General features: G+C 41.0%; 1 protein-coding gene across 1 annotated transcript in view; it reads right to left on the reverse strand.

Annotated features, from left to right (window-relative positions):
- The window catches only part of LOC116990052, a 122,121-nt gene extending 96,643 nt beyond the window's left edge, over positions 1-25,478 (reverse strand). Inside the window, exons 1-2 of the mRNA XM_033047578.1 lie at positions 25,418-25,478; positions 15,589-15,849 (exon numbers count right to left, since the gene is read on the reverse strand). Coding sequence (XP_032903469.1) covers positions 15,589-15,849; positions 25,418-25,478 — 322 coding nt within the window. The remainder of the gene's footprint in view (positions 1-15,588; positions 15,850-25,417) is intronic.
- Positions 25,479-26,213: the final 735 nt, after the last annotated feature.

The raw sequence follows: 26,213 nt of genomic DNA on the forward strand, positions 1-26,213 counted from the left end.
CTGGAGAACACGGATAGGCGACATCGGGACCCTTCTCCACATTGATTCAGTCCGCTGAGTTACTCCAGCACTTAGTGTTACGGTGTGTTCCCTCAGTCATCGAGGGGCTCCCTTCATTCTCACCTGCTGTCACCTCCAGTGTGTCACTGACATACTCCACATATCTGACATCTGTTATAAAAGTGTTGTTAAAATGAGGACATGACCGGAAAGAACGCTTACCACTCGCAATGTCATCTGTAGCTACAAGAGAATTTCAACTGAGCTCGTCATTTTGTCCAGATTATAGGGGTGGGCAGACCATCAGTTGCTGGAAAATCGGTGTTCAAGCTGTACGTGATTTGAACTCCCACCATCCCACTTTGTGAATGTTTTGCCCGCAAACAATCCACTCCAATCAACCTACTCCAATCATCTTTTGCAAGTTCATGTCTAATCCATCAAAGTTAGCCTTGCCCAATTCAGAAATGTACCTGTAAGAAGGAACTGCAGATGCTGGTTTAAACTGAAGATAGACACAAAATGCTGGAGTAACTCAGCGGGACAGGCAGCATCTCTGGAGAGAAGGAATGGGTGATGTTACGGGTCAATAACAAATTGGGTCTGGAGAAGGGTCTCGACCTGAAAAGTCACCCATTCCTTCTCTCCAGAGATGCTGCCTTTCCCGCTGAGTTACACCAGCATGTTGTGTCTATCTTTAGAACTTTATCTTGTAGGCAGGCCATGTCCTTATTCATATTTATTTTGAAGTTAATAGTATTGTGGTCACTGGTCCCAATAGGCTTGCCCTCCGACACCAGATTTAAAAAAAGTTAGTTTTATGAAATAACTAAGAATGTTGACAAGGGAAGGCTATAGACATGCATGCTCAGCCCCCTGTTCTACTCACTCTAAACCCATGACTGTGTAGCCGGACATAGTCCAAACTCCATCTTCAAGTTCACCGACAACACCACTGTTGGACGAATCACTGATGGTGATGGATCAGAGTATAGAAGTGAGATCGACCAATTGACCAAATGGTGCCAGCACAACAACCTGGCTCTCAATATCAGTAAAACCGATGAACTGATTGTGGAGTTTAGAAGAGGAAGGATCAAGACCCACAAGATGGTGGAGAGAGTCAAATACTTGAAATTCCTGGGCGTGCATATTTCCAAAGATCTTTCCTGGACCCAGCACACTGTTGCAATTATAAATAAAGCGCATCAATGCCTCTACTTCCTGAGAAAATTACGGAGATTTGATATGTGAAAGAGGATTCTCTTGAACTTCCACAGGGGAACAGTAGAGAGCATATTGACTGGTTGCATCATGGCCTGGTTCAGCAACTTGAATGCTCAGGAATGGAGAATACGTCAAAAATTGTGAACACTGCCTAGTCCATCACCGGCTCTGACCTCCCCACCATTGAAGGGATTTATCGGAGTCACTGCCTCAAAAAGGCAGCCAGCATCATCAGAGACCCACACCACCCTGGCCACACTCATTTCACCCCAGCCATCGGGAAGAAGGTACAGGAGCCTGGAAACTGTAATGTCTATGTTCATGAACAGCTTCTTCCCTACAACCACCAGGCTATTAAACACTACAACCTCAAATAAGCTCTGAACTACAATCAATTATTATATTATTATAATAATTATTATTATTATTATTATTATCATTGCACTAGCATTGTTTGTTTTTTGAGTATGTGTATATATATATATATAGTATAGATGTATATAGTATATATATATATATAGATGTGTATATAGTATAGATATATATAGTTTACTATACTTAGTTTTAGTTTTATATATATCTATTATATATTAAAACTGTGTGTGTGTGTGTTTCTGGCTGTGTGTGTTTAAGGGTGCCAGATTTGGCCTTTGATTCACTGTTACGCCAGCACTCCGTCATTAAACTCTGTCATTTTTTCCATGTCGCTGGCTCATTCACTTTTAATTGAATTGAATTGAATTGAATTGAATTGAATCCTTTATACGTGGCTTGGCTTTTAAAGGGCTTTCAGAGAATGTGTTTCGTTGGCTTGCAAAGTGTTTGCCCAATTGGCTTGGCTTTTAAAGGGCTTTCGGAGAACGTGTTTCGTTGGCTTGCAAAGTGTTTACGTCCGATTTTGCACTCCTCAAAACATTTTTTCTTTTTTATGTACCCATTTTTTATGTACCCATTATCCACCCTCCCCCCCCCCCCCCCCCCATCCCCCTCCTCACTCATTTTGTCGCCTCCTGCTGGCCAGCGACCATAACGGCTGCTGACGCCCGGCTCTCCTCCAAAGACGCCGCCATTTTTGCCTGCCACGCTGTCTCAAGCCAAACATCGCATCATCAAACGCTGCTTTTCCAGCAGCGGTGGAACACCCAGCGTGACAGAGCCGAAGTCTCAGAAGTGCCGAGGATGCCACGCCTCACACTCTCTAACCGCAGCTTTCACTCACTTCATTCCCCAGTGAGTTCAGTTCGGTAACAACACCCCCCTCCAAGATTTTTCCCCCCACTTCACCTCCCTCCCCATCCTCTCCTTCCACTCCCCCTCCTCTAACCCCATCACCCGCACTTCGCCCCCACTTTGCCCCCACTCCGCCCTCTCTCCCCCCCCCCCCCCCGTACTAGGGGTCTGAAGCGCCGAGTATGCGAGCCCATGGAGCTCAGAAATATCGAGAAAGTTCTGCAGAACCCCGCCCGCCGCGGGGTCCACGCCCGTCCACATCCTCGCTCCGCAGACGATGCGAGGTCTCACACTCTCTAACTAGCTGGAGTGGGGGCCAAACCCTGGGTTTGGGATGGGGCCGTGACCGGGGCCAAAAAGAAGCCGCCCCACGCACGCCAGCAGTCTCTCCCCTCTCTCTGTCTCTGCCCTCTCTGTCTCTGCCCTCCCTGTCTCTGCCCTCCCTGTCTCTCTCTGTCCTCGCACTCCCCCCCCCCCCCCCAGAAAATAGACCTTCATGGTCAGGTCAACATCTCTGCAACTGGGAATTGGAAATGGTGCCAAACCGGTGACTCTATACCAAGGCTCTCCAAACGATGGCTCTGTCCTCTCTCTGTCTCTCCCCTCTCTCACTGCCCTCTCTCTCCATCGGTCACTCCAACGCTCCCCGTTGTTCAAATTGCCAAACCAAACATCCCATAGCGGCTAAGTGGCTATAGGATCTTTGGAGAGAACGAGCTTTCACAGCCCGCGGCTCGACTCATGCACGCGCGCTCCAACCCCCCCGCCCACTTCACCTCCCCCTCCCCCATCCTCTCCTTCCCCTCCCCCTCTTCTCCCCCACTCCGCCCCCTCTACCCCCTGCCACAGTCCCCCCCCTCAAACGCGCGTTGGGGAAACAGACCCAAATTGGCTTGGCTTTTAAAGGGCTTTCAGAGAATGTGTTTCGTTGGCTTGCAAAGTGTTTGCCCAATTGGCTTGGCTTTTAAAGAGCTTTCGGAGAACGTGTTTCGTTGGCTTGCAAAGTGTTTGCCTAATTGGCTTTTTTTTAATTAAAAAAAAATATGTTTATTAGAAGCAATGTACAGTAGTATAAACCGTGGCATATGACAAAATACATTTAATGTAATCTTCCATTTTAAATTTAACAAGAAATAAATAGAACAAGAGAGAAAGAGGGAGAGTAAAATAGTGAATGTGTAAACCCCTAGACTACCAGATAGTGCAGTCCAGGAGTGAATGAGTAAAAGCCTATAGAAGAATAAGAAGACAAAGACCAAAAATAATAAAGAAAAAGAAAAAAGGGACCTTTACGTGTTGATATACCTGCTTCATTTCTCACCCTGTCCGTGAATCGGTTTAATTCCAGAGTTGTGTTGCACCATACTATACTTGTAGTGAATCAATGAAAGGAGACCATATCTTTAAAAATTGCTCTGATTTTCCTGCTAAGACGAGTCTCATATCTTCAAGATGTAGCGTCTCAGGCATGCTTGTGATCCACATTTTAAACGTCAGGGTGGATGCATTTTTCCAAAATGGAAGTGTAAGTTTTTTTGCCGTAATTCAGGAAACGTCTTTGAAATATTGAAAGTTCTGAGCAGGCACCTGTTGTTCCAAAATAAAGATTTCTTTCCAAATTTATGGAGTTTTATGCAAGAGGCAAAGGAGTGTGTTATAGTTGCTTCTTGAAATAAACATTTGTCGCAAATGGGAGATACATTTGGGAAAATGTTGTTCAGTTTAGTTTTTGAGTAATATATTCTGTGTAGTATTTTAATTTGGATTAGAATATGTCTTGCATTAATCGAACAATTATGTACATATAGAAGATATTTTCCCCATCTGTCTTTGGAAATTTTTAAGCTTAATTCCCACTCTCTTCTAATTACATCTGACAATGGAATTTCTATATTTAGAATGATATTGTACAAGTATGATATTAAATTATTTGACTCTGGGTTTCTATTCATACCTTCATCTAATACATCTGGGAACAGAGTTTGATATTCGTGGGTATATGTTTTCAAATAATCTCGAATTTGAAGATATCTAAAATATTGATTACCTTTCAGACTGTATTTTGATTGTAATTTCTGAAATGATAAAAAGGTTTCCCATTTCGTACAAATCTCCAATCTTTTTAATTCCTAGTCTTTCCCAATGAATAAACGTTTTATCTATAATAGATGGTTTGAACGACGGATTATTAGCTATTGGAGAAAGAAGAGATAGATTTCTTAGTTTAAGAATAAATTTTACTTGTCTCAAAATTCGTAAAGTGCTATGAATAATCGTTTTTTCTTGTATATTGTATTCTTCAACTTTATTGGGGAGAGAAGGGTCGCGCCGAAGTTAAAAGGCGAACAATCCTCTCTCTCCATTACTACCCAATCTACCTGTTGACATGACTTGTCCAGCCAGTGAATTACATTTTTAATATACACTGCCCATTAATAGTACAAGAAGTTGGGGAGCGCCAGTCCACCAATTTCTTTGGGTTTACATAAATGTCGTCTATGAATTCTGTGTGATTTATAATCCCAAATAAAATTTGTAATGTGGGAATCAAGTTTAAAAAAAAAAATTTTAGGTAGATATATTGATTGAAATAAGTAGAGAATTTGTGGGAGAATTATCATTTTTATGGCATTTATTCTGCCTATTAGAGACATCAGAAGTGTTTTCCAGAATTGAATCAGAACGTTTAATTTAGTAACTTAAACGCAGGAAGTTTGCATTGAATATATAATTATATTTTCTGGTTACTTGGATACCCAGGTATTTACATTTTTCTGTAGCAATTCTAAAAGGAAATTTTAAAAGGTGTGTCGACTCTTGGTGTTTTATCGCCATGATTTCACTTTTATTCCAGTTTATTCTATATCCGGAGAAAGAACCGAATTCCTCTATTAGATTTAATATATTTGGTATACTAACGTGAGATTTTGTAATGTATAATAATAAGCAATTGCGGTGGCCTCAATAGGCCTGACTTTGGGGTGAACATGGGGTGGGGACTGGACATTGTGCCTTCCCCCATAGTGCTATCCACTGTGGGGGGATGATTTTTTTTGTCTAACTGTAGTCTTGTAGGTCTGTGTCCAAGATGGCTGCCGTGAAGGGAGAGTGGACGCTGGCACGAATTGGTTGCCGCTGCTCTCTCTTCACACTGTGTTTTTGATTTTCTGTTTTTGGATTGAATTCTGTTTTTAATTTGTGTCTCTGTGATGTCTTTATTATTTGTTATATTCCGATTATATGTTATTCCGATTAAATGTCTATTATTGTTATGTCTGTATTCTTTCTTTATGTGCTGCACGGAGAGGACGCTGGCGCTGTTTGTTCGCCGCTTCTCCGTTTGCTATTGTCTGTTACTATTGTAAAGCGACTTTGAGTCTTAGAAAAGCGCTATAAAAATAAAATTTATTATTATTATTATTATAAGTCATCTGCATATAATTATATTTTATTATTGGAATGTTTAGTATTATAACCGTGAATATTCGGATGCATTCTTATACTTTCCGCTAAGGGCTCTATCGCAAGAGCAAATAGCAGGGGTGCACAACCCTGTCTATTGCCCCTGGATAAGAGAAATTTCAGAGAAAGTATGTGGTTGGTCAATATTCTTTTTTTGAAAATATTTTTTATTGGAGATAGGTACATAACCAAAATACATCATTACAGTCTTACATTTTTAAATTGATAATATTGTCAATTATTATTACATTGTCTCCAATACATTTTGCCTTTTTTTTTTTTTTAAACTAGATAGAACTAAAGAGATAGATGAAGTAAAGAAAGAAAAGAAAGAGAAGAAAAACAAAAAACAAAAACAACAAAAAAAAAAGGTAGTTAAAGAAGAATGGAAAAATTTGTTAAAATAAAAAAGACTTCATTCGAGATATATTCGTACATTTCAGAGTATAGTATTTCATCCATTCTTTAGCCCGCGTGCTAGTCAGGTTCCTGTGCTGAACCATTCTGACCCTTTAAGTAATCAATAAAAGGAGACCATGTTCCAACGAACAATTCCTGTTTGTCCAACAGGGAAAATCTGATTCTTTCCACGTTTAAGGTCTCCGTCATTTCTATAATCCACATTTTGATTGTGGGGGCCGTAGGGCCTTTCCAAAATTTTAGAATTAATTTTTTTCCTGTTATTAAACTATAATCAATAAAGTTTCTTTGTGTTGTTCTAAGTGTTTGATTTAATTCTAATATTCCGAGTATTATTAATTTTGGATCTGGGTCCAATTGTGTGCTGGTTACTTTAGATATTATACTAAAAATATTTACCCAGAATTTTTTAATTTTTATACAGTTTGCAAACATATGAGATAATGTAGCTTCTAAATGTTGACATTTATCACATATAGGTGAGATATGTTGAAAAATTTTATGTAGTTTTGTTTTTGAATAATGTAACCTATGTATTACTTTAAATTGTATTAGAGAATGTCTGGCGTTTAGTGAACACTGATGTATGTGTTGCAAACTTTCTTCCCAAGTATCTTTCGTTATTACTTGATTTAATTCTTTTTCCCATGTTTGTCTGTGTAAGTCCGTCGAGGGAATGTCACTGTCTAATAAGATATTGTATATATAAGATATTAATTTTTCTGTATTAGGATGTTTGTTCCAACATTCATCAAGAATTTCTGAATTTCTAATTCGAAAATTTTGGGAGTTCGATTTTACATAATCTCTAAGTTGAAGATATCTGAAATAATCATTTCCTCGAAGTCCATAAGTCTGTTGCAATTCCTGAAATGTCAGAAAAGTGCCTTCCTTGTAAAGTTGTCCCATATTTTTAATTCCATAATTCTTCCATTGTGTAAAACCCCCGTCCAACCATGAAGGCTTAAACAAAGGATTATTCACAATTGGAAGAAAAAGTGATAAATTATCTAATTTTAATGTCTTTTTTAATTGTTTCCAGATTCGTATAGCACTAAATATTATAGGGTTTTCCCTATAAATTTTTTTGTTTAATTTAGACGTAGCAAATAATATCGAACCGATATCAAAAGGTAAACAATCTTCCTTTTCCATTTTTAACCAGTCTGGTTGATGATCTATTTCTTCCAACCAGAAATTCATATTTTTAATGTTAACTGCCCAGAAATAAAACAAAAAATTGGGTAAAACCAAGCCTCCATTTATTTTTGATTTACACAAGTGTCTTTTGTTTATCCTATGATTCTTATAATCCCAGATAAAATCATTAACAATAGAGTCCAATTTTAAAAAAAAGTTTTTTGCCAGATATATCGGAATTGTCTGAAAAAGATATAATATTTGCGGTAAAAAAATCATTTTTATGGCATTGATTTTGCCTACCATTGAGATAGGAAATGTTTTCCAGTATTGAATATTCTTATGTAGTTTGTTCAGTAATGGGGGGAAATTTGCTTTAAATAATGATGTATATATCTTAGTTACATAAATACCTAGATATTTAAATTTTTCATTTACTATTTTAAATGGAAATTGTTGTATTGTCTGTTTGTTATGTTCCCTTATTGGCATAATTTCACTTTTATTCCAATTTATTCTGTATCCTGAAAGTGAACCAAATTGGGTTATTAGCTTTAATAAGTTTGGAATACTAATTTCTGGTTTTGTAATGTAAATTAATACATCATCTGCGTATAGAGAAATTTTATTCACTGTGTCCTTTGTGTTATACCCATGTATTTCCGGATGCCCCCTAACTCTTTCTGCCAGTGGCTCAATAGCAAGCGCAAATAATAATGGAGATAATGGGCATCCTTGTCTACAACCTCTAGATAGGCTAAATTTAGATGACAACCTTTGGTTTGTAAATATTCTAGCCGTGGGATTTGTATATAACAGTTTTATCCATGTACAGAATTTCTCCCCTAGCTGCATATTTTCCATCACCGAAAATAAATAAGGCCATTCGACCTGATCAAATGCTTTTTCAGCGTCAAGTGAAATTATTGCTAGATCTTCATTAATAATTCTCTTAGAATATATAATATTAAATAATCTTCTTAGATTGTAATATGAGTACCGTTTCTGAATAAAGCCTGTTTGGTCAGGGTGTATTAATTTATTCATCACTGTACCTAATCTATGCGCTAGTATTTTAGTTAAAATTTTCTGATCTGTATTTAAAAGTGCAATTGCTCTGTATGATCCCGGGTCTTCCAGATCTTTATCAGCTTTATTGATTCATTTAAAGTGTCTGGAAGTTTCTGTTGAGTATATATATACTCATACAGTCTTTGTAAACGTGGGCTAAGCAAATCATAAAATTTTTTATAAAATTCGGAACCTAAACCATCTGGTCCTACTGCTTTACCATTTTTTAAAGAGCCAATAGACTCCTCAATATCCTTTATCGTAATCTCCCTTTCTAATAATTCTCTATCGTTTGAATCTAAACCTTTTAAATTACATTTTATTAAAAAATCTGCTATTCCTTCTGATTGTGCTACGGTTTTAGTTGAATAAAGGTTATGATAGTATTGGAGAAATCTATCATTTATATCCTTGGGCATTTTTAATAATTCTCCTGTCTCAGTTCTAATTTTATGAATTGTTTTTTCCCCTTCCATTTTTCGTAACTGACGTGCTAATAATTTTTGTGGTTTGTCTCCAAATTCAAAATGTAGTTGTTTGGTTTTTTGATAAAGTTTTATTACTTGTTCTGAATACATTTTATTTAATTTATATTTCAATACAGCAATGTTATTATGTTTTAAAGTAGATGGCATTCTCGCATTTTCTATATCTAGTTGCTTGATTTCAATTTCCAATGTTTGTTGCTTAATCCTGTTCTCTTTATTATAAAATGCTTGAGCAGAAATTAATGTATCTCGAACATACGCTTTAAACGTTTCCCACATAAGAGAAGTAGGTGTTTCAGGGTTGTCATTTACCTCAAAAAATATTTGAATCTGTTTAATAATATATTCCTGGCATGATCTTTCGTTCAAAATTTGTGGGTTAAATCTCCAATATGCTTGTTTCTCGGACATTCCATTTAATTTAATCATGAATGTTACAGGTGCATGATCTGAGATTATAATGTTATGGTATTTTGAATTATAAATAAATGGGATAAACGTAGAGTCAACTAAAAAATAATCTATTCTTGAGTATGTTTTGTGTACTGGTGAGTAAAATGAATATTCCCGTCCCGTTGGGTTTTCTATTCTCCAGATATCCTTAATATTAGTGGTATTAATAAATGAATTTAGAAATACACTTGATTGAGATTTTACTTTTTTTTGCCTTGATGATCTGTCTAAGTATGGATCTAATGTACAATTGAAGTCTCCTCCAATTATTAATTTATATTGTGTAAATTCAGGAATTTTATTAAATGTTTTATTAAAAAACTTGGGGTTATCAAAATTAGGTCCATAAACATTAAGAAGAATCACTTTTTCTCCATTTAACTCTCCAACTAATATAATATATCTACCATCAATATCCACTATTGTTGAAGAGTTCTTAAAAGGTTTCCCATTTCGTACAAATCTCCAATCTTTTTAATTCCTAGTCTTTCCCAATGAATAAACGTTTTATCTATAATAGATGGTTTGAACGACGGATTATTAGCTATTGGAGAAAGAAGAGATAGATTTCTTAGTTTAAGAATAAATTTTACTTGTCTCAAAATTCGTAAAGTGCTATGAATAATCGTTTTTTCTTGTATATTGTATTCTTCAACTTTATTGGGGAGAGAAGGGTCGCGCCGAAGTTAAAAGGCGAACAATCCTCTCTCTCCATTACTGCATATAATTATATTTTATTATTGGAATGTTTAGTATTATAACCGTGAATATTCGGATGCATTCTTATACTTTCCGCTAAGGGCTCTATCGCAAGAGCAAATAGCAGGGGTGCACAACCCTGTCTATTGCCCCTGGATAAGAGAAATTTCAGAGAAAGTATGTGGTTGGTCAATATTCTAGCAGTCGGCCTGTCATATAGTAATTTTATCCAGTTGGACGTTATTTAAAGCACTTTTTTGCTTCATCAGCAGCCTCAACAAGAGGCTTTAAACGTTTGAATCCTTTGATTTACACACTGTATGTTCACCATGTTCTGAAATTACTTGGCATTTTAGTATTGGTTGTGCGTGTCTGCATGTGTGTGTGGGTGTGAGTCTCTGTGTGTGTGTGAGTCTGTGTGTGAGTCTGTGTGTGAGTCTGTGTGTGTGTGTGTGTGTGTGTGTGTGTGTGTGTGAGTGTGTATGTCTATGTGTGAGTGTGAGTGTGAGTGTGTGTGTGTGTGTGTGAGTCTCTGTGTGTGTAGGGGGGTTGCACGTAAGGTCACTGGACAAAGGGCTTGACGAATGGAACCACTCAATCCATCTGGAGGATGGATAACAAAATAGCTTAATAGCAAAAGGATAACGAGGGATAAAATTGGTCCATTGGAGAGACGGAGTGGACGGCTATCTGCAGAGCCAAAAGAGATGGGGAAGATATTGAACAATTTCTTTTCTTCGATATTCACCAAGGAGAAGGATATTGAATTATGTGAGGTAAGGGAAACTAGTAGAGTAGCTATGGATACTATGAGTTTCAAAGTAAAAGAAGTACTGACACTTTTGAAAAATATAAAAGTGGATAAGTCTCCAGGTCCTGACAGGATATTCCCTAGGACATTGAGGGAAGTTAGTGTAGAAATAGCCGGGGCTATGACAGAAATATTTCAAATGTCATTAGAAACGGGAATAGTCCCCGAGGATTGGCGTACTGCGCATGTTGTTCCATTGTTTAAAAAGGGTTCTAAGAGTAAACCTAGCAATTATAGACCTGTTAGTTTGACTTCAGTGGTGGGCAAATTAATGGAAAAGATACTTAGAGATAATATATATAAGCATCTGGATAAACAGGGTCTGATTAGGAACATTCAACATGGATTTGTGCCGGGAAGGTCATGTTTGACTAATCTTCTTGAATTTTTTGAAGAGGTTACTAGGGAAATTGACGAGGGTAAAGCAGTGGATGTTGTCTATATGGACTTTAGTAAGGCCTTTGACAAGGTTCCTCATGGAAGGTTGGTTAAGAAGGTTCAACTGTTGGGTATAAATGCAGGAGTAGCAAGATGGATTCAACAGTGGCTGAATGGGAGAAGCCAGAGGGTAATGGTGGATGGTTGTTTGTCGGGTTGGAGGCAGGTGACTAGTGGGGTGCCTCAGGGATCGGTGTTGGGTCCTTTGTTGTTTGTCATGTACATCAATGATCTGGATGAAGGTGTGGTAAATTGGATTAGTAAGTATGCAGATGATACCAATATAGTGAAGAGGATAATGAAGAGGATTTCCAAAGTCTACAGAGTGATTTAGGCCATTTGGAAGAATGGGCTGAAAGATGGCAGATGGAGTTTAATGCTGATAAATGTGAGGTGCTACACCTAGGCAGGACAAATCAAAATAGGACGTACATGGTAAATGGTAGGGAATTGAAGAATACAGTTGAACAGAGGGATCTGGGAATAACCGTGCATAGTTCCTTGAAGGTGGAATCTCATATAGATAGGGTGGTAAAGAAAGCTTTTGGTATGCTAGCCTTTATAAATCAGAGCATTGAGTATAGAAGCTGGGATGTAATGTTAAAATTGTACAAGGCATTGGTGAGACCAAATCTGGAGTATGGTGTACAATTTTGGTCGCCCAATTATAGGAAGGATGTCAACAAAATAGAGAGAGTACAGAGGAGATTTACTAGAATGTTGCCTGGGTTTCAACAACTAAGTTACAGAGAAAGGTTGAATAAGTTAGGTCTTTATTCTCTGGAGCGCAGAAGGTTAAGGGGGGACATGATAGACGTCTTTAAAATGATGAGAGGGATAGACAGAGTTGATGTGGATCAGCTTTTCTCTTTGAGAAAAGGGAAGATTCAAACAAGAGGACATGACTTCAGAATTAAGGGACAGAAGTTTAGGGGTTACACGAGGGGGAACTTCTTTACTCAGAGAGTGGTAGCGGTGTGGAATGAGCTTCCAGTGGAAGTGGTGGAGGCAGGTTCGTTGGTATCATTTAAAAATAAATTGGATAGGCATATGGATGAGAAGGGAATGGAGGGTTATGGTATGAGTGCAGGCAGGTGGGACTAGGGGAAAAAGTTGTTCGGTACGGACTTGTAGGGCCGAGATGGCCTGTTTCCGTGCTGTAATTGTTATATGGTTATATGGTTGGACATCGCAGCTTCCGGTATATGTTGTTAATACACGAAACGCGTACTTTCCTATCTGTTAAAAACTGCCAAAATGGTGAGTTTTTTGTGCTGTAAATAATTGTGGACGTCGGGGTAACCATGAGAGACATCTATCCTACTTCAGAATTCCAAAAGTGAAGAGAAATGAAGGTAAAGAGAAGCGAGAGCTGAAGGGACAACAACAGCTAAAGTGCTTGGCGAACATTGGCTGTGCAGATATCGAGATTGAAAATATTGGGAATTATCGCATTTTCTCACTGCGTTTCATCAACAGTAAGGCACTTGTTTTTTTTGATCTAGAAAGTTTCAGAAGTGATAAATCTGACTGTAAAAATTTTAAATCGCCCATGGTTCTGAAGTGGGTTTTTACATGCAAAAAGAAAATGCTTCTGAAGCTACATTTATCATTAAAAAAATCTCCAGACTTACGAGTGGTGTGTGGAAAAGTTCTGTCACTTTCTATAATTCATATCTATAATTTTCTATAATTATGGTATTGAGATGTATATTTTGGCAAATAATAAAATGGCCTGACAGCTTAAACACCCACTCCCTTTCAATATGATATTGTCAATTTGCTGAGGTTGATTATGTCCAATTAACAGCTAACAATTATGCCATTCCTTGGCTTGCATCTGTGTAAAATGTAATTCAAAACCCATGTACGGTTTGCGATTTTTTAAAGAATACTGCCAGCCCATCAGCTGTGAGTGACTGAACTGCCAGCGCACCAGCCATGAGTGACTGCACTGCCAGCCCACCAGCCGTGAGTAAGTGAACTGCCAGCCCACCAGCTGTAAGCGACTGAGCTGACAGCCCACCAGCCGTAAATGATTGAAGTGCCAGCCCAATAACCCATTCAGTCCATCCTCTCTCCCTTCTCTCTCGCAGAGTCTGTCACCTGTTTTGGGCAGAATTTCTGGCAGTTTCTCAGCTGCCAGCCTGCCAGGTCCGAGTGACTGTACTGCCAGGCCTCAGTGACTGAGCTGCCTGGCCTCAGTGACTGAGCTGCCAGTCCAAGAATCCATTCGGCACACAATGTCCATACTAGCCCTCTGTAAATCAGTCCCTTCGGCCCACAACACCCATACTAGAGCAACAGAAAGCCCCCCCCCCTCCCCCCACTTGCCAGCAATATTGGAATTGGTGGAGAGGTGGAATATTGCATTGGGTGACCAGCCTTCCCGTGTGATGCTGGGACCCATCCGGTCCCACGTAGTCTAGTATCCCTCTAAACTTGTCCTATCCATGTACCTGTCTAATTGTTTCTTAAACATTGTAATAGTTCCTGTCTCAACTAACTCCTCCGGCAGCTCATTCCATACATTCACAAACCTTTGTGTGAAAAGGTTATCCCTCAGATTCCTATCAAATCTTTCCCCCTTCACCTTAAACCTATGTCCTCTGGTTCTCAATTTCCCTACTCTGAGCAAGAGACTCTGTGATTTTACCTGACCTATCATGATTTTGTACACCTCTAAGATCAGCCTCAGTCTCCTGCCATCCAACGAATAAAGACCCCGCCTGTTCAACCTCTCCCAATATCTCAGACCCTCGAGTCCTGGCACCATCCTCATAAATCTTCTCTGGATGCTTTCCAACTTGACAACATCCTTCCTATAACGTGGTGTCCAGAACTGAACATGATATCACCTTCAAGCAACTATGTACTTGTATTCCGAGACCCCTCTGCTCTCCAACACTCCCCAGAGTCCTACCATTCACAGTGTAAGATCCTGTCCATGTTAAGGGCCTGTCCCACTTGGGTATCATTTACGCATCATTTACGCGACAGGCCAACAGTGACGGTCGCGCGAAAATCATCTAGCAGTACAACAGTCGCGCGCCATGTGTTCTTGAGGGCCCTGCTTCTTTTGAGAGCCATTTGTGATGTCGTCATACTTAGTCCGATCTCCGTGGCAAGGATTTTCCCAGTGAAAATCAAAGATACTATGGTGAACCTTTTTCAAATCTACGCGCGCTTTATACCCTCGGGGCACCAGCAGTTTCCCTGAATTCCCAAATCCTGAAGGAGGAACATTGTGCTAACTTACCTGCCACTTGCAACTAAACCAATAATTAAATAACGTCTTGCACATTGAACATTATCCTCCGATTTGCTCTGATAGCCTCCTTGCCTCGGTCTCCTCACCAAAGACTCCTGAGCCAAAGACTCTCACTTTACTTCTCCACAGCACTTAAGACTCTTGAGCCAAAGACTCGCACTTTACCTCTCCACAGTACTTCACCTCAACACAGCCTCTCTCCAAATACGGCTGCTCCCAATGGTCTGAGGAAGGGGCACGACCGGAAATGTCAACCATCCTTTTTCTTCTGAGATGTTGCCTGACCAGGTGAGTTGCTCCAGCACTTTGTGTCCATCACTAGGATTGTTGTGATGAGTTTGGAATGGGTCCAAAATAGGAGTTTTCAGAAATGTGGAGATTGTAGAAACTGAGGAGGTCTTTGGATCAGAATAGATTGTCAGGAGATCTGATTGTGATAACTATACACTGAGAGGAGTGCAGATACAGTAAATAGAGAAACTGTTCCTATTGACGGAGGAGCCAGGAACTAGGGACAGAAAATGAAGGTGACTGGCAAAGGAAAGAAGTGGCATGAGGAAAGTTCTTGTACACAGCAGGTGGATGGGATCTGGAATTCACTCAGGGCAGTGTACAAAGTCAATTGTAGTGTCTGTGAGGGATCTGGATAAATGTCTTAAAGAAACTTTGCAGGGCAATGGGGAGAGGAGGTGATAGTGTGATTAACTTGATTGCTTTAGCATAAAACTAGTACATTAGTCATTCCACGAGTCAGTGAACTCTATTAATTTGGCTCTTGCCTGTCTTTGCTGCAGTGTTAATTCACACAAACTGCATCTAATAGCTCACCAAGGTGGTTAGAAATATTCACAAAATATCATTCATAAACAAAATCTTACCTTGAAGAATTAAGGTGTAATTTGCCTGGATAGAGCTGACGGGATTAGTTGCAACACAGGTGTACATTCCACAATCACCAATCGATGCGCTTGGGATGACCAGGGTCCTGTTTCCATCTATTAGCCAGTGATGATGTGAGACCTCTCCTCCATCTTTTTGCCACTGATACTCAATATGATCTCCACTGACCTCACAGGTGAGCTGGACAGTGAACCCCAGTGATTTGGTGTTGGGCAAAATGGAAGCTTCTGTCAGATTATCTAGAGAGGAAAATATGAATTAATCTATGCCCACATTCTGAAAATTAAAACTGTTGCCAGTGTTCCAAAGTAGTATGCAAGCACTCTAATACGATTATACTATGAGCCCCCAATAGCAAGTAGCAGATAGAGGACCTTGCTTTATCAGTGCCAAAGGCTTAGATGGGGCAGAATTGAGAGGTACTGCATATGCTAGAGGGTTTCTTGAGGGGATATGGATAGTCTAACCCGAGAAGAGAACATACAGGACCTTGCTTTGGAAAAGGAGCCTGACCAGGTGACTGGTGTTACAGTGGAGAGCATTTGGGGAATAGTGTTCACAATTTCATGTGTTTTTTAATGTTTTGAATAGGGAGAAAGCTGGACCTTGCAGGAAGGTACAAATTGCAGCAAGGTAAACTACAATTTTATTGAGCAGGAGCTTGGGAGCTTGAAAGAAAATGGCAGATAGAGCTTGATCTGAACAAGAGAGAGGTGTTGCACTTTGAGAGGTCAAATGTAAGGTGAAAATGTTCAATTGATGGCATGACCCTTAATAGCATTGATGTACGGAGGGACTGTGTGGTCCAAGTACATAACTCCCTGAAAGTGCGGAGCCTGCGGACTCACCATCGTGGAGCTGGTGGCTCGCTGCTGCGGCCCGACTCCGGAGCTCGGAGGTTGCAGCTGCAGACCTGTGGGCTGGGACATCGGGAGCTCGCGGGTCCGGGTGGGAGACCGCTTTTCCGAGCTCCAGCAACGCAACTTCTCCAGCCCGTGTCGTGGGGTTGGAACAACCTGGAGCGGGTCCGTGCATCGCCCGGAGCAGCTTTAATGGCCGCGGGACGTTCAGCGCCCGCCGGGGGCTCCAACATTGTGACATTTAGACCTGGAGCGGGGCCGTACATCGCCCGGTACGGCCTAAAATGGTCGAGGGGCTTACCGTCGCCCGCCTGGGGCTTCAACATCGGGAGTAAAATGGAGAGCAGTAGAGAGAAAAGACTTTGCCTTCCATCACAGTGAGGAGGAGGTTCACTGTGATGGATGTTTGTGTGAATTAAATTGGTTGTGTGTCTAGTAGGAATCGTTTTGGTTTGTATGGCAGTATAAACAGAGTTTAATTTGAGCCTCACTGACGTTCAAATGACAATAAATATTGTATTGTAAAAGTTGATAGAGTGGTAAAGAAGGCGCATGATATGCTTGCTTTCATTCATAAGGGCATTGAGTATAGGAGTCAAGAAGCCATGATGTAACTTTATGTCCTTGGTTAGCCTCATTTGGAGTATTGAGTGCAGTTTTGGTTACCACAGTAAGGATATGGAAGCTTTGGAAAGGGTGCAGAGGGGTGTTTACTAGAATGATGCCTGGATTAAGTTGCAGGCTGTGGTTGGACTTGGATTGTTTCCCCTGGAATTGTTTCAAGAGGCTGTGGGAAGACCTGATAAAAGTGTGTAAAATTATGAGGCATAGATAAGATAGACAGTCAGAACTTGTTTCCCGGAATAGAAAACATCAAATACTAGAGGTCATAGATTTAAGGTAAGTGGTGCAAAGTTTAAAGGAGATATGCAAGGTAAGTATTTTGTTACACACAGGGTGGTGAGTGCCTGTGGTGTGCTGCTGGGGGTGGTGGTTGAGGCAGGTACAGTAGTGGCATTTAAGAAACTTTTGGATGGGCATATGGATATGCAGAGAATGGAGGTATATGCATTATGTGCAGGCAAATAACAGTTGGTCATGACACCATGTACACCACAGACATTTTGGGCCAAAGGTCTAGTTCTTGAGCTTCACTGTACTATGTAGAGGATTCCCTGATGGACATGGATATACTGTACAAAGAGTTGCTGACAGACAAATGGAAATAACAGATTCTGTACTCAATATTTCACCAATCCTATAATAAAACATAAAACTACCTACCGAAGACCAGCAGTTGGATTATTCTCCACACTTGTCCATCTATAGCGAAGGTGTAACCTCCTTGGTCACCATGTTTCAATCTATTCACCGTCAGAGTACCGCTAGAAATATTATATTGCAAACGAGACTTGAACCATTGACTTGTTTCCATCGTGGGGTGACCTGGGATGTGATGTAAAATGCTCCTGCTAATGAAGGTCCAAGTAATTTCATTCTTGCTGGGATCAACTTTGAGTTCAGGATCCAGTAAAATTGATGAGCCAAGGACACCAAGCACGTCTTTGGCTTTCACTGTTCATGATTTCAAAAGAAATAATAATTTTAGCTGTGATAGAAACATAGAAACATAGAAATTAGGTGCAGGAGTAGGCCATTCGGCCCTTCGAGCCTGCACCACCATTCAATATGATCATGGCTGATCATCCAACTCAGTATCCCGTACCTGCCTTCTCTCCATACCCTCTGATCCCCTTAGCCACAAGGGCCGCATCTAACTCCCTCTTAAATATAGCCAATGAACTGGCCTCGACTAGCCTCTGTGGCAGGGAGTTCCAGAGATTCACCACTCTGTGTGAAAAAAGTTCTTCTCATCTCGGTTTTAAAGGATTTCCCCCTTATCCTTAAGCTGTGACCCCTTGTCCTGGACTTCCCCAACATCGGGAGCAATCTTCCTGCATCTAGCCTGTCCAACCCCTTAAGAATTTTGTAAGTTTCTATAAGATCCCCTCTCAATCTCCTAAATTCTAGAGTATAAACCAAGTCTATCCAGTCTTTCTTCATAAGACAGTCCTGACATCCCAGGAATCAGTCTGGTGAACCTTCTCTGCACTCCCTCTATGGCAATAATGTCCTTCCTCAGATTTGGAGACCAAAACTGTACGCAATACTCCAGGTGTGGGCTCACCAAGACCCTGTACAACTGCAGTAGAACCTCCCTGCTCCTATACTCAAATCCTTTTGCTATGAAAGCTAACATACCATTCGCTTTCTTCACTGCCTGCTGCACCTGCATGCCCACTTTCAATGAATGGTGTACCATGACACCCAGGTCTCGCTGCATCTCCCCTTTTCCTAGTCGGCCACCATTTAGATAATAGTCTGCTTTCCTGTTTTTGCCACCAAAATGGATAACCTCACATTTATTCACATTATACTGCATCTGCCAAACATTTGCCCACTCACCCAGCCTATCCAAGTCACCTTGCAGTCTCCTAGTATCCTCCTCACAGCTAACACTGCCCCCCAGCTTAGTGTCATCCGCAAACTTGGAGATATTGCCTTCAATTCCCTCATCCAGATCATTAATATATATTGTAAATAGCTGGGATCCCAGCACTGAGCCTTGCGGTACCCCACTAGTCACTGCCTGCCATTGTGAAAAGGACCCGTTTACTCCTACTCTTTGCTTCCTGTTTGCCAGCCAGTTCTCTATCCACATCAATACTGAACCCCCAATGCCGTGTGCTTTAAGTTTGTAAACTAATCTCTTATGTGGGACCTTGTCGAAAGCCTTCTGGAAGTCCAGATACACCACATCCACTGGTTCTCCCCTATCCACGCTACTAGTTACATCCTCGAAAAATTCTATAAGATTCGTCAGACATGATTTACCTTTTGTAAATCCATGCTGACTTTGTCCAATGATTTCACCACTTTCCAAATGTGCTGCTATCCCATCTTTAATAACTGACTAGCAGTTTCCCCACTACCGATGTTAGACTAACTGGTCTGTAATTCCCCGTTTTCTCCCTCCCTCCCTTCTTAAAAAGTGGGGTTATGTTTGCTACCCGCCAATCCTCAGGAACTACTCCAGAATCTAAAGAGTCTTGAAAGATTATTACTAATGCATCCACTATTTCTGGAGCTACTTCCTTAAGTACTCAGTGATGCCAGTGAAACATTGAAATGCAACAGCGAATGGTCAAGTCCAGGTTGAATGGACCTGTTTCCATGCTGAACAACTTAGTGACACATAAACTCAGAGAAATGTAACTGAATTACAACCAAAGTTACTTATGTCCATATGTCACTTGATCCTTTAGGATAGCTTAATGTTATATTTCTCCCAGTCAGACTAATTTTAAAAATCAGAACTAAAAGTTACCAACCTCAGCTCCTCCAGTCTTTCCAGAGACTAATGATTCCTCATCCGTAGAACTACTCTGCTAATTCCCCTCCACATGTCTCTCAGTCTTCACACCTTTCCTACTGTGTGCAGAAATGGGTGATACTATGGATGGCCTGAACCGTGCGTTAGTTCAACATAACTTCTTAACTGCTGTAATTTGATCATAAAGCACAGGATCTTTCGCAAATTATTAACTACCTTGTTAACTGCATTGTTACCTCCAAATACCTGTGGACTATGTTTCGTAATGCTATCTTTGAACAGGCTACGTGTTTGAACAGAACATCGCTCATTGATCTATATTGGCACCTGTTCTATCCATCTACTGGCTTTAACATTCTCAATTCTTCAGTTCTCAAATTCCTCCAGGCCTTCATTTCTCCTTTTCTCTGGATCTTCCACAATATACAAAGAAAATCGCAGTTCTTGCTTTTCCCATTCTGATCTCTTGCACGCTCCTAATAGTCAGTCTGCTACGATAACTGTTTGTACCGCCACAAGCTTCCCTTTCCTTATGGAGAGGATGTTGCAACCTGCTGACAGGGACATGAGCAAATGGTTCATGCTTCCAACATTACCTTGCCTTGTTATACCCACTATTAGCAAAAGGTCAGCCTGATAATAATAATAATAATTCTTACAGTCAGTGTATTTCCACAGCAGCAGTGACAATTAGCCACAAAACATAGATCTGTTGACTGTACACATCCTCATTGTAAATCATCCATTCAGGGGCCTGTAGATATCCTGCCAAACTCCAGTATGCTCACAAGATTGGCTTTGAAGAAATTCTTCAATTGACAATTACATTAAATTGAAAGATTGGGACTAAATGGATTCTGAGAAGTTCAACAGTCTGATATCAGCGGGGAAGCTTTTCCTTAAACAGGTGCTATGTCCTTTCACAACAGGAAAGGGGAGAAGCACGAGTGCTCAGGATATAATTGGTCCTTGATTACATCTTCCTGTACTCCATCTGGTCACTTTTGAAGATCTGGTCCCCTATGGTGGTGCCATCTGCAAATTAGTAAACGGAGTAAGAGAGGAATTTTAATGGGAGTATAGTAGGGGGCTGAGAACACAGCCTTGCCGAGCACCAGTATTGAGATCATGGAGGATGTTTCATTGCTGATCCTTTTGATTGAGGTCAAAGGGTCAGGAAGTCAAATATCCAGTTGCAGAGAAGGGTGCTAAGATCCAGGTCGAGTTTGGTTGGAATTATGGTGTTGAACGCAGAGCTATAGTCATCGGAGTCGGATAGGTGTCCTTGTTATGGTGGATGATGTGAGCCACCCGATGGTCATCATTAACCACCATTACCTTGCTTTCCTTCAGCACCGGGATGACATGGACATTTTAAAGCAGGGAAACATCAAAATAGAATAGGGAGAGGTTAAAGACATTCCTACCAGCACATCTGCTCAGGTTCTATGGAACCTGGCATGGTGGTGCAGCAGTAGAGTTTCTACCTTACTGCAAATGCAGCACCGGAGACCCAGGTTCAATCCCGACTACAGGTGCTGCCTGTATGAAGTTTGTATGTTCTCCCCGTGACCTGCATGGGTATTTTCCGAGATCTTCGGTTTCCTCCCACACTCCAAAGACATAGGTTAATGGGTTTGGTAATGTAAAAATTGTCCCTGGTGGGTATAGAATAGAGTTAATGTGCAGGGGTCACTGGTTGGCATGGACCCGGTGGGCCAAAAGGGCCTGTTTCCATGCTGTATCTCTAAACTAAACGAGACACAGCCAGGTGCTCTAAACGGATCAATTGCTTTCTGTGGGTTAGCTCTCAGGTAGACTGATTAACATCTGCGATAGTGATCTGCATAAAGGCGCATCCAAGCCTGTCAGGGTGGATGACATCATGCCATTGATCTTCTCCTCAAGGTAAACAGGGAATGAGTTGAGATGCAATGTTGCCACAGATTCTGCCTGGCTTTACCTTCTAGTCCAATATAACAAGTTAACCTTCGAGACCAACGGGTGTCCATGTGGTTATACTGCAATTCTAAATAGGCCCAGAATCCCCTTCAGCATCCTTGATGGCTTTGTGAAACCCATGCACAGATTTATTGTACCACTCAAGATTGTTTGACCTGAATGTTGTGGACTTGGTCTTTGCCCAGAAATGGAACTCATAGTTCATCCATGGTTTCCAGTTGGGGTACATTCATAAAATCTTCTTTGGCACACAATCCTCTACACACTTGCTGATGTAGTCTGTGACAACAGTGGCATACTCATTTAATTTGGCTGCTGAGTTCTTGATTATGGACCCCCAGCCCACTGACTCAAAGTAATGGATCTCATCTGCTTCCTCAGATCAGTACTGTATGACTTTCTGTACCAGATCGGCAACTTCCGTCTCTGCTTGTAAGCGAAAGGTAGCCTCGGTAGTCAGATTTATCAAAATGCAATCAGAGGAAAGAGCAGTGAGTGTCTTTGATTGTTCATTAGTGGATGATGGCCTCTGGAGAGACAGGAGGTGCACTTGTTGTATGTTGGCAGCTTCAATGTTACTTCACATTTGCTGCAACTGGAACAGTGCAGAACAACATATTCTGCACTGTTTATCTTTCTATTTGCATTACCTGTTTGTACTTGTGTATGGCTTGATTGGATTTACGTATGGCATGATTTGACTGGATAGCATGCAAAATATTTCACTGTATATCGATACACAACAATAATTTCACACATGGCCGAATACTCTTATCAAACATCTACAGTTGTATTGTGGCGAGAATACTGACTGGTTGCATCAAGGCCTGGTTGGATAATTCAAATGCCCAAGAATGAAGGTGACTGCAGAAAGTGGTAGACATTGCCCGGTCCATCACAGGTACTGTCTTCCTGTACCTACATCAAAGGTATCTACAGGTAGTGCTGCCTCAAATTAGGCAGCTAACATCACCCTGGTCACTCTCATCTCACTGCTGCCATCAGGACAAAATTACAAGAGCCTGAGAACCATTGCACACAGGTTCATCCCTTAAAACATCAAGCTCTTAAACTATGCACCATGCACAAACGGAACCACAACCGCACTTCAGCACTGAACTACTTTAGACATTAATAGGCACTTACTTCTGTTTGCACTATTATGGCCTGGCTATGTAATTAAACTGACAATTTATTGTATTGCTGTTTATTTGTGTTCTTTGTGTTTAATGTGCCTGTAAAGCTGCAGGAAGTAAGAATTTCATTTTTCATTCCCAACGGACATGACAATTAAGGTCTTGACTCTTTATTTAATCCATTTAGCATCAGTCCACTGTAACTCACTCTTTGTGTCTCCCTGTCCTGCACTTGCTTATTGGCTACCACTCCCAGTCATTTGTTTCTCTATCAGATCTTATAAAAGCTCCCAGATGTAAATCATTAATATTTATTATGTGATGTAAAATAAAACATTCCATAGACAGTGCCCAAACTGCTGAGTTTTCTATCATTTTTTTGATTTTATTTCAGATTTTCAACAATTAAAAAAAAAAAAAATCTTAAGAGTGATCCAGATCATACAGAACCCAGGGCACATAACATTTTGTTCTTCAAAAATATATCAAATTTTCTAACCTTGGGTTCGTTTTGGGCCTGCATCAGAAGTGAGCATTTCTGCCCATCATCCATCTCTAATTTTGTTTCAAATGTCTCTCTCATTTTGAATAGCCTGGCTTGGTAAGCGAGTCCACAGCCCCGCATGTAACAACTTATACCAGAGAACCAGAGAGAGGAGCAAAATCTACATCTACATGGAGACAAGAGAAACTATAGATGCTGGAATCTTGAGCAAAAACAAAACAAAATGCTGAAGGTGCTCTGCAAGTTTCTTCAAGGGAGCATCTGTGGAGAGAATGGGTAGGCAAACTTTCAGGACCCTTCCTCACACTGATGGAGTAGGGGGCGAAAACTGGAAAGAAAAGGTAGGATGGGCCAAAGGCTGGTGGATAGATACGGCTCGAGGTGGAAGTAGACCTCAAATAAGGAAAGAAGAGTCATGAAATGTAAAGCCAGAGGGAGGGATATGGATAGAATAGGACAGGAGGAGGGTTAAAAGGGATTTGGGGGAAGCAGGAGTAGGGTTACTTAGTGGGCAGTGAGATGGTGGGAGAAATGTGTGCGCATGCAGTGGCGGTGCATTTGGGAAAAGAAAAGTCGTTAAAGCATAATGGTACAGCACAAAATGCTGCAATAACTCAGTGGGTCAGGCAGCATCTTTGGAGAAAATGGATAGGTTCAGGTTAGGACTCTTCTACAGACTGATTGTAGTATGTAGAATGGGGGAGAAATCTGGAGCGAAGAAAGAACAGGACAAATCGAGCCAGATAAAGTTAAAGAAGGGGGGAAACAATGTTCACTAAAACATGTGGACATCTTAGAGGTCTTCATATGGAAAACCTCATCTTGGGAGCAGATGCGGCAGAGATGGGGGAATTGAGAGTAGGGGATAGCATCTTTGCAAAAGACAGGGTGGGAAGAAGTGTGGTCCAGATAACTGTCTGAGTCAGTAGGTTTGTAGTAGATGTCCGTCTATAGTCTGTCTCCTATGATGGAGACAGATAGATGAAGAAAGGGGAGAGAGCTGTCAGAGATATTCCAGGTGATTTTGGGGGCAGGATTGAAGTTAATAATGAAGTGAATAAAGTCCATGAGTACAGGAGGCAGCCCAGATGCAGTCACTGATGCAACAGAGAAAGTGTTGGAGGATAAGGCCAGTGTACATGTGGAACAAGATGAGAGAATTAGGGTCTAGAAATTAATAGCTTTAATAACATTTGGCATTAAAATAGTTGAAAGGCATGTGAGGTGCCCTGGGCATAGGTGGGAAAGGATTGGATAAGGGAAAGTAAGATAGAATTGAGGTTCAGTGATGCAGAAACAACGTGTCTGCCAGGGTAGTTTGTGGATTTTGTGGAGAAGGTAGAAGCGGGCAGTGCGGGACTGGGGAACGATAAAGTTGGAGGCTGTGGAGGTCAGATTGCCAGAGATGGTGAAATCAGAGACAGTCTGAGAGTTAATGTGGGTGTTCGTCTGTGGGGCCATGGACCAAGAGGAGGTATGAGGAGATTACAGCATCTGCAGTCTCTTCTATCTCCAATAAATCTATGTCCAGTGTGACAGCCAAACCCCAAACATAAAAAATCCTGACTGCATGACACAGACATGACATTCAGAGCAGTCTCCTTCAGTGCTCCATCATTCTGTGACTGACACTGAACTCTGAGTCCAATAAAGGAACAACTGCCGACAAGGCCCAGGAATGTCATCACTGACACCAACTCCTATTGCACTGAAGACTGCGAAGACTTCAGAAACACTGCACGCTCGACGCAGACTTTCTGCCAATCCCGGGCTGTGAAAGAGACCTGAACTGACCAGAACTTTGCCACGTTTCAAAGGACACTTGCCCATTATTGAGAGCATTGCATTGAGAACATGCAGATACAATCCCACTCTGGGCAGGTGGGAAATGTGGGAATGGACAATGTGGAGTCCCATGTCGGTTAAAATTGTTCCCTTGTACTGACTTACCTTTTGCCAAGAACACACCCAGTGCAAGCAGCAGTGGAAGTAAGCGAACGAGCGGCAACATGTCTGCTCACCAAACCCACGCGAGTGAATTTTTCATGTCTACGACGCTGAGACCGGGGGCACTGAACCCACTCCCCGCCAGAAGCCAGGATCGAAGAGACCAGGAACCGGAGACCAGACCGCAGCCTCACTCACCCGGTGTGGGTGTGGAGAGAGAAAAAACAGTAGAACAGTACTATCTATCTGTGAAACAGAAACAAACTACAGTCAGTCCATTTATGGGAATGAACAAGATAATAGAGAAAGATAAGTAATGAGAAGGTCAAAGTACAACATGCCGGCAGGTCAGAGTGAGCAGCTGAGCAAAGATTCCAGCATCTATCGCCTCGTGTCTCCACTGAGAAAACATAAACCTGCCCTGTGTTCACTTTAATCACATCACCACACATTGCTGTGCTGCACCTCTCTAGATCCTTTATTATCTAGATGGGTTGGGAGATTGCAACCTTCACCTGGTCCACCCTGCTTCAACGAATTCAATCAACCTGCCGTGCACAAACAGAAGATCAAACAGAACAAGTTGTCTTACAACTTTAGGCTGTGCACGTCATACGCAAGAAGAAGATTATCTAGATATTAGATATTAATATCTAGAAATCTCTATGCATTAAATATGTGGGGTATAGAAGGCCAAACACTTGAACCCTCTTAGTGAAGAAAAATCTCTATTTCTGTATTAATGAGCCTAACCTTTTTTAAATAGATTGCGAATTGATTTATTACACCTCGTCTGGAA

The sequence above is a fragment of the Amblyraja radiata genome, chromosome 30, assembly GCF_010909765.2.
Source record: "Amblyraja radiata isolate CabotCenter1 chromosome 30, sAmbRad1.1.pri, whole genome shotgun sequence".
NCBI classification, from domain to species: Eukaryota; Metazoa; Chordata; class Chondrichthyes; order Rajiformes; family Rajidae; genus Amblyraja; species Amblyraja radiata.